The 9,755-nt window shown below is 34.9% G+C and overlaps 1 protein-coding gene across 2 annotated transcripts in view; it reads right to left on the bottom strand.

Annotated features, from left to right (window-relative positions):
* The window catches only part of LOC109415965 (endoribonuclease CG2145), a 28,968-nt gene extending 24,724 nt beyond the window's left edge, over positions 1–4,244 (bottom strand). The window contains exons 1-2 of one of the 2 annotated variants that reach the window (XM_019689941.3): positions 4,086–4,244; positions 3,815–3,958 (exon numbers count right to left, since the gene is read on the bottom strand). In XM_019689941.3, coding sequence (XP_019545486.2) covers positions 3,815–3,878 — 64 coding nt within the window. In that variant the 5' untranslated portion in view covers positions 3,879–3,958; positions 4,086–4,244. Of the gene's footprint in view, positions 1–3,814; positions 3,959–4,045 lie in introns of both variants that reach the window. The other variant, XM_029867200.2, reaches the window with a different exon arrangement.
* Between the last annotated feature and the right edge of the window lie 5,511 nt (positions 4,245–9,755).

Here is a 9,755-nt window from a genome sequence, read left to right as displayed (position 1 = left end):
CAACATTATTTAAGAAAATCTTGCATTAATTGCTTCTGAAACTCTTGCATAAATTTCTTCAGAAGTCCTCAAGTTATTACTACTCGAGAAATGTATCGCCATCCATGTATATCTTCACAAATTTCTCCATGGACTCCTGCGAAAAAAAATCCTCCAGGTATGTCTTTAGATTTTTTTAATGCCTTCAGAAAGCCTTCCAGAGAATGTTTGAAAATTTCTACATGAAATTCCTTCGAAAAGATTTATCTGAAAATTCTACCAGCGATTTTTTCAAGAGATTCCCAGAGAAGTTAATTTGATAACTATTTAATAAAACCTTTCTAGGACTTCCTCCAAAATTGGTCAGTGGATTCTATTAGATTTTTTAAAAATTCTTTCAAAAAATTTATTCTGGAAGTTTTCACAGCTTTTTTTTTAACTTTAACGTTAAAAAAATCGTCTACAATTTCCTTCAGAGCATCCTACATAAATTTATCAAAGAGTTCCTCACGAAAAACTCAATTGGATTTTCTCAGAACTTCCTTCATTATATCTTTCAGAAATCCGTACGAGAAATCTTTCATGATATCATCCAAGGATACATTAAGAAATATTTTCAGCGAATCCTTCAGAAAACAAAAGATTCTGAATTCCTCCAGAAATTTATCGATGAAAATCTTTCAAAATTCCCCTCAGAAATGGTTCCAGGCATTCCTTAAGAAAATCTATATGAGATTCCTCCATGAATTTGTTCAGATATTTCTACCAAAATTGCTTTAGATTCCATCAGATTCCAGAATTCTTTCTGAAATTACATAAAAATAGTTTTGAAATCCACTCTCAAAAGTTTTTCAAAAGCTCTTTTAGGTTAATTTTCAAAAGGTCCTTCTGAAACATCGCCAGGGATTACTTTAGAAATTATGAAAGGATTGCTTCAGAAACTCCACAGGTACAGGTATTTTTCAAAGAAGTTCACCATTGATCTGTTCATGATCTGCTTCACGAATTCCATTGAAAATTCCACAGGAACATACCCAGAAACTGCTCGAGGATGTATCCACAAAATCCTGCAGGAATTTTTTCAGAGACTCTTACTTTATTACTTTCAGAGATTAAGGCTGATATTTTTAAATGGATTTTACCGAAAAATTCTTCAGAAATTTCCTCAGGGATTCTTCAAGAAATTATTGCTCGTATTCTTTTTGAAATCCTCCAGTGAGTTTTGCTGAGTTGTAGTTTTAGTTCATCAAAATATTTCTTTAAAAGTGCTTCAATGGAACTTTTTTGAAATTACCCCTTAAATACCTTTAAAAATCCTACAGTGATTCCTTCGGACAGTCTTTCACGGGATCTTGCAATAATTCTTCGATAAATTCCTTCAGGAATTCCTGCAGAAATTTCTACGAAAATTATTTTTAGAAATTACTGCTGCGGTTTCGTAAAAAAACCTCCTGGGATTACTTCAGAAATTTCACCAGGAATCGTTTCAGATATTGCCCCAGGTATTTTTCAGAGGTTTTCTCAAAAAAAAAAAAAAACACTGGTAGAATTCTCAAAACAATGCTTAAGGATTTTTATAGGAAATCTCCGAAGGATTTTCTGGAGAAATCTCTTAAAAACACTCTTGGATATTCTTAAAAAAAATTAAGAATTTTCTGGAGGGATTTACGGATAACATTTTTTTGCAATTTTTGACGCTATCTTTAGTGCAATTCCTGGATAAATTGCTGGGAAACTTAAGATTCCTTCTCAAATCTTAAAAGAAAAAATCACGAGGAACCCTGAAAGTTATTCCAAGGAGAAATGGCTTAAGAAATTTCTAGAGGGAATCTGGAATCTGGAAATGTGGAATTTGTGCTGCCATCTTTTAAAAACTGTGCAAAAATTACAGACAAATATACTGGTGAAATTCTCGAAGAAATATCTCAATAAATTTTAGACGGATCACTGGAGGGAAGACCTTTTAGAGATACCTCTGGAGGAAATCTTAGGAGAATATTTCACATACAAATTCAGCAGAGATAAGTACAAAATAATCATTGAGGTATCAATGGAAATTTTAAAGAATCCTTGAAGAAAGATTTGTATGTATTCTAGGCAATCCATATTCTTCCTATCCTGGAGGAACTTCTGAAGAAACTCCTGGAGGAAGTTGAAGAAGAATTTTTCACAGGAATTCCAAAATAATTCCTGAATATATGGAGTTATACATGAGAAACTCCAGCAATAATTTCTGAAAAAGTTAGTAAAATTTCTAACTTTCTGAAAGAAACCCCTTGAAGAACATTTGAAACTAACAATGCGCTATCTTATTGCGCCTAGCCTAACATCTAAGGAGGGTGGAAGGTGATCACAAAATTAGCACATGCATAAAATTCTTCAGCAGTCTTTGAAGGAATTTCAATTTCAATTTTCAGAGGAGTTTCTGTAGAAGCACGTGAACTAGTTTCAAGGAATTAAGGAGAAATTCCTGAAAGAATCACTGTAGATCTTATGTGAAGTTCAAGCTTAAGGTTAAAGTTCACAAAACAAAATAAGACTTGAAAAATCTTGAAAAAATAAAAAAAAACGATCAGCATTATGTTAAAATACACATAAATAAAAACAAAAAAAACATATACAGGAATCTATTTCTCAATAATAAATTGCCGCATGAGGGTTGTCGATTTGTTGACTGATTTCATTTTTTTTTAATTTTACACATTTTTTCAGATATCTTCAAATAATTCTCTCACAAAGACTTTTTCAGTTTTCATTCTTTCACAAAGGTTCTTTCAGAACTCTGCTTCTCGGAGTTATCTTGGGTAAAACATTCTAAATCAACTTCATATTTTTTTTCACTAATACTTTCAAAAAAATTTGCTTGAATTTTTCGAGAAATTCCTGTAAAAAAAATTTTGCTGGATATTTCTTCACATATTACCCAATGAAAGTTTCCAGGAATTTTTCTACTGACTGAGAAATTTAAAAATTTTGACGAGAACTATTTCATGAGATCTGGAAGAACCTGGTTCCCATTCGAATACTATTAAAAATTATTCCATAAATTTTCTTTACCTATTCTAAGAGTTTTCTTAATAAAACTGCTTGGGAATTACCACAGGAATTTCTGCCACGCATTCAACTACACTTATGTTCTTAAAATTTCCCAACAAAAATTGACATATTTTATGAACTAAAATTGTATGTAGCCTTTTGTTAAAAAAAAACATTAATCTTTTAGTGAAAGCTCAGTTTCAATTTCTTTCCAGTAACTGTAAATATTATTCAGAACTCAAAATTCATCCAGATTTGTGCATCAACGCGGATCACTGGATTCAGTGATAAGGAAGGTCAGGAAGAATCCCCTATTCGTTCCGAACCTTATGTAACAACTATCAGAATGTGCACTGATTGGCACCGTTTGCTCCAATTCTTGGAACAGCCATCCGTATGGCTGAAAAACTGCTACTGATTGCTGCGCTATTGATTATCTTTGCCGTCAATTTTCATACTAAACGAGCTTTAATTGAATCAATTTCGTTCGACGAATGGTTCACGGTTCGCCTTTAATGGGAAATAAACAAGCAAGAGGTATGATCTCACAGGTGATGACATCATTAGGTTCGGAGCGGTTCGGTGGACGGACGAAGTCCTTGATCGCCGGAGGTCGTGATGTAGCTTGAATTGCAAAAATAACAAGCTACGATCAATTATCATTCTTTTTGGTCAGTGAGATATTCCTGAAATAATCGTTAGTTTCAACGGTTCAACGATTCTCCCCTCTGCTTTATCATTCTCACGGTCCGCCCGCGATCGCTATCTGCCGCTTCAAATCCATAGAAAATCAGCTTACCTGTTAGCACGGCAAACGCCAACAGCACGATCGCCGTCAGCTTGATCAACTTGATCGACGTCATGATGGACCGGAATTTCGTCCGAATGCCTTTAGTTCATCGAAACACCTCAGGTAACGATTCACTCTTCTGTCCGATTCACTCTGAAAATCAGTGAAAGTAATTAGCACTCCGATCGTCAACCACGTGATAACCTAGATTTCTCGCAGCGAACAAAATATCGCCTTTACCGGAGATGACCTTCGCGTAAGGCCTTCAACGGACACTCACTATCAGCCGTGTTGTGGAGTTGCAAAACCGTCGTCCGAACAAAAAAAAACAAATCTGCTGTGACTAATAAAAATAAAAACTCGTGTTAACAGCACGGCGGTCGTCGAAGAACTGAACGCCGATGACGATGAGCCATCGTTGCTTGAAGCGGTAAGCCCGATTCAAAGAATACAGTTCCATCGATCGTCTGGAGAGGTATACCTATAATACATAAGTTCAAACGTAAAAGTAGACAGTGGCGCCTAACTAAACAACCTGTTGATAAATGAAAACGAAGATTGTGTGAAAAGGGGCAGCGACAAAAACACCGACAACCGCACCAATGGAGCGCGGAAGAAACAGAGGAAACCCATTCATTTCCCTATTTATCCGATAGAGCGATAGATCTCGATCGATCGCCATGGGTTATCGATCGCCGGTCATTAATCATAAGGTGATCACCCACACCACTGGACAAATTCAATTCATCAGAAAAATGGACATCTATCACCATAGGCGCAAAACTGAGTAAATCTCAAGTGCTGCCATCTGTTGATATCAAATCAAGTTAGATTTCGAGCAGCACAAATCGAGCACTCTGTTCGAGTTTTCTTCATCGAGTGATTCTCTTTTTTTGCACCACGAGAGCAATTTTGTGACGTCAGTGCACTTTCTCTCTCTTTGCCCAATCCTCTCATGTGCGTCGGTATTGGTATCAGCACACAAGTCCAGTTACCCGCCCTTCCTCATCGATGTGTTCGTGTGCTTTCTGGGAAGCTGTTTTGAAAGCCAAGCAAAGAGAGTACCAGGGCGACCCGATGTTGACAAACATTATGCTACAACGTGAGACGAGTGATGGAGAAAGAGAGCGAGACGAAGGAGAGGGGGTGAGACAAATGCATATTCGAAATTCGAAAGACGTCAATACGGATGGAGGGCTGTCACACGGTGGTGAGAGCTGTCAACCATGCGTTTTATTTGCATGAAATGCTTCACTGTGATTGGTTCATCAGACAAAATGAATGGAAATCTATGTATAATTAAGATTAAACTTATTGATGTTTGATAACGGCTAAAGTTGGCATTTCTAATCTCAATGTAAACAATCCTCGCCCATGCATTCTGAATCTTGAACTTTGGAAGTAAAATATTGATGACTCGAACTGCGACAGTATGAGTGAAGGTTGGTGAACGCACACGTCTTGAATTTGTTGTTCTTCGCTTTGCGTGGTGCTTCCAGAGAGAATTGTTATTCTACAAAGTGAGAGAAGTAACACAGAGAATAAGGAAAAAATAGAAGAGAAATTCTAGAGAATAAGAGATTTACTCTGCCATATTATTTCTCAGAGCAGAATCTCTTTCTGGAAGACTCGACGTGCTGCCAGATAATGAAAAAAATCGTTTGAGACATAATTATTTAAGTTTTGTTGCTTCATCTCCAGCTTGACTTAAGTTCCTTTTACATTTTTTTCTGATACATGATACATACAAAACCAACATTCATTTGCACAACATCATTATTAAGGTAATACGTAATCAACAATAGTATGCCACAATAATCGGTTTGTGGCTATCGCTCTCAATTCTCGGTCACGCTCAATGTAGGTATGTCGAAAAATAATCATTTATTTGGACAAAGTTGTAGTCGATTACCAACTAATTGATAAGTTTTAAATTTGTGACTTCTTTAGGGTCGTCATAAACTAATCGCTTTGGTCGGTTAACCGATTAGTTAGTCCATCGATTATTCAAAAATCAATAGGTCCCATAACGCCCCCCGGGGCAAAACGCTATTTGTGAATATCTGGTATGTATTAACAATACACACCTTATAATCACACAAAATAAAAAGGTTTTACTTATTCCTGATGGTTCTCATACGTAAAAGATGAATGAAAACCATACATCCTACAAAATTTCGAATATTTATAATAACACACTATGCCATCGAATTTAACCCATATCTCTTGTAAGCTTCTACATGAAAACTTTTAATCACTTTTAATTATTAATTTCTGTAAATTACTGTAAACCCCCAAGCACATATTTCTGCTTTGTTTTAGCACAGAGTTTAAAATAAAAACTATATTTTCTGTTTTATTTATTAGTTTTTCTACAAAAACTGTTAATAAGGCAGAATGCCCCTCCAGTTAACAAAAAACGATACAACTTAACAAGCATCACAAACAAAAAAAAAACGCATTCGTTGATCAAACCACTTTTTGAAAACAATGTTTTTTAAACGATATTTCTTCCTTGTTTAAAACAATTTATGATTATTTCTTTAATTAAAATATAAAAACATGACAGTATTACTAAATTATTTCGTTAAATACGATATTTTTTTATAATACATGCGCCAATTTTATCCAACCAAAAAACAACCTTTTGCATATAAGCCAATTTGAAATGTTTGTCTAGCAATAATTTCTCGGTAGTCTTACCGATTTTCGACATGCCTACCGATTCACAGACGCCAGTCCTGAAACTACCGATTTTTCAAATTTCCTACCGAAAACTACCGATTTTCCATCCTGATAATCAACAATGTTAAAATATCTTAAAATAAAATTTTAAAGTTTGGAATCAAAGTTGGCATGCATTTTTGCAATCAGATGCAATCATTTTTTAATTCAAAAGAGCCAGGAATTTCTGTTAAGATATCTGTTTAAATTCGTAATGGAATTTCTCAATAATTTACTGTTGTGTTGACTACAGAAATTCCTCTAAGAATCCGTGCTGGGTTTCCTGTTAGTATACCTCCTGTGATTCCTTCAGGAATTCTTCCAGGAATTCATCTTAGTTCCTTGCAGATTCTTGTAGATATTCCTTCAGAGATTCGTTATGAGATTTCAACAGGGATTCCTCAAAAAATGAATCTAGAGTTTTGTCCTGTAATCTCTGGGATTACTCCAAGCATTTTTCCTAGATTCCAGATTTTTTTTTACTTGTATTCCTCCAGGGATTCCTCCAGGTGTTCCTCCTGGGATAGGTTCAGGAATATCTGTTGGGATATTTCTTCTAGGATTCGGCCAGAAATTACAATTCAAAAATCTCTGCTATAAATCTTCCTCCTGTGATTTGTTCAAGGATTCTTTCAGAAATGTCTCCAGAAGTTTTATCTTGGGGTTTCTCCAGAAATTCAGCTAGAAATTCATCTAGTAATATATACTAATATTCCTCAAGCAATTTTTGTTCCTGAAATGCTGATAAAAATTTTTGGTGAAATTTCCCAAGTATTCCTAAATGGATTTCTTTGACTCCCACAGGAATTTCTCCAGGTAATATTCTAGAAATACTTACAAAAATGCCTCAGGAGAATTCCTACTGGAATATCTCAAGAGATTCCTCCGAAAATGCCTAGAGAGATTCCTTCCGAAATTGTTTTACTTTACCAATTAATAAAAGCAAGCTACGCCTCTTTTTTAAGAGTGTGGTGAAATTGTTTTTGATCAAATATTTAATGAGGCCCTTGTAGAAGTTTTGGAAAATTGTTTTGGAATATTTCGGGTAAAATTATTTGTATAACTTTATTGAAGAACAACTGGTGGAATTAAAGGAGAAATCCCAAATGTTTAGGGACTAAAATTGCAAGCTTTAAAGAACACTCTTTCCCTGGAGGAAACCATGGCATCTTAAATAAATGCTAAAGGAATTTCTGATAGTATTTCGGGTAAATATTTGTAATAAATTCAAAAGTGTAAGAACTAACTGAAAAAACTTTTGCTTCTGTGTTTAGACAAATTGTGGAAGTGTGGCTTTTTTTACAGAATGCTATTAAAATTCTGATAGTACTCACTTCGTAAAAAATATTCATTGAATGTTCATTAAAACACCAGAGCTTAGCAACTTGGCAGAAGGCATTGCATATTAAAATAAAATAAATTGAATTTTTTCCTCGAATTTTGATAAATTTACTGACGAATTGGTAGTACAACTACGTTTGTTGTTGCTTGAAATAAGGAGGACTTTCTGAAATAAAGATGAAATTTTCTGATAGTAACAGCAGGCAATTGGCTTTTTAAGCGATCTTGAGATAATTCCATATTCTGAATCTGCACGCCAAACTGAGCCGAAATCCAAATTTTCATCAATTTTGGAGCCCGGGAACCTATTTAAAAATCAATTTGAAGTTTGTATGAGAGTGATTTGTTGAATCACCCCTCGTCGGATTTTGTACTGGGCGGAGCTGTCAAGCAGTTGCCCAGCTGTCAAAAAGAGATTTGAATAAATCTTTTTGAAATTGATTTTAGGTATCAAAACAAAATTCTAAAAATCTGAAAAAAATCATAGAGGCTTAGAAAAAGGTGCTCTTTCGTTTAAAAATATAAAATCATTGAATTTTTCTAAGTTTAAAAACCCAATTTAAAACTTCTTACGGCATTTAACCTGACGTCATGAACCAGCCTAAAATTAGCTTAAGTGAAGCTTATCTAATTGTCAATGGAATTACTTTGTTATTTCTTGGAGTACAACGGAATCGTTTGAAAAATTTGAGGGGCATCATTATTTTCTGGAGGAATTTATCTAGAAATTAATTTATGAGTTCTTCCAATAAATTTTAAATCGATTCTCTGGGCAAGTGTTATAGTTATTATTAAAAATAAATAAATAATTGTTTAAATAATAATAAAACAAATCAAATCTTCACTAAATTAACAAAACTAATGTGATAACATTTGATATGTGTGAACATTGGAAAAAATCCATGGATGCATCCCAGGAGCAGAAATTGCTGAATCTAGATATCGCAGATATTGTTCGATAAATCCCATTAGAAATTCTCGGAGGAATCCCTAGATAAAACCGCTCAAAAATTCCTAGAAGAATCCTTGATCTAATCACAGCAGAAATTTTAGAGAAGGAATTTCAGGCGAAATCTTAGAAGGAAAATCCATACAGAAATATCTAGAGCAATCCCTGGAGGAATCCCGGAGTTCTTGGAGGAATATAAGGAGAAATTGTTGGAGACATTCGTGGAAAAATGCTTGGAGTAATTCCTGAAGGAATCTCTAGATACATTTCTAAAGGACTCCTAAGTGAAATCTCTAAACGAATATATGTAAACATTGTTGGGCGCTTTCGAACAAAAGAATGACAATCGCGAAACGTTGCAAAGAACTTAGAATAGTTTATTAAACTAACGATAAAAGAAAAGTTACATCCTTCATGGACTATCGACTATACGTGTGTGTACATAAAAAGCGAAAACAAAAAACGGTTTGTTTATTCTTCGTAAGAAGTGAGATGCGAAGACTCAATAGGGCACACACTGCTCACTTCAACACTCCTCCTCAGTGTATGCCCCGTAGCTATCAACTAATACAGGCTTAAATATAATAAAGTCCATTTTTAATCACGCAATCCGCAATCTTCCTGTCATTTTTAAAATATGCCCTCCTGTCGAATCAAAACGAAAATCAAATCCGCGACGAATAATTTGTACAACCGACAAAAAATTCCCAGTGAGTTCTGGCACAAACAATACATTCCTTATCGTTATTATATTTCCTCTAGCTAAAAGTTTTCCTGTACCTCTAGCTGTTGCCCTAACTTTTCTTCCATCCGCCAAAATGACAGCTTCATCGCATTCAACCATATCGTCCAGCAGATCAGCATCACCAGTCAGATGGCCCACGCAGCTGGAATCCAAACACCAACGATCTTTACGCAGCACTGCATTTTCGACAG

The sequence above is a fragment of the Aedes albopictus genome, chromosome 3, assembly GCF_035046485.1.
Source record: "Aedes albopictus strain Foshan chromosome 3, AalbF5, whole genome shotgun sequence".
Classification (NCBI taxonomy): domain Eukaryota; kingdom Metazoa; phylum Arthropoda; class Insecta; order Diptera; family Culicidae; genus Aedes; species Aedes albopictus.
The sequence above is the reverse complement of the archived record's forward strand: the minus strand, read 5'-3'. Positions and strand labels throughout refer to the sequence as shown.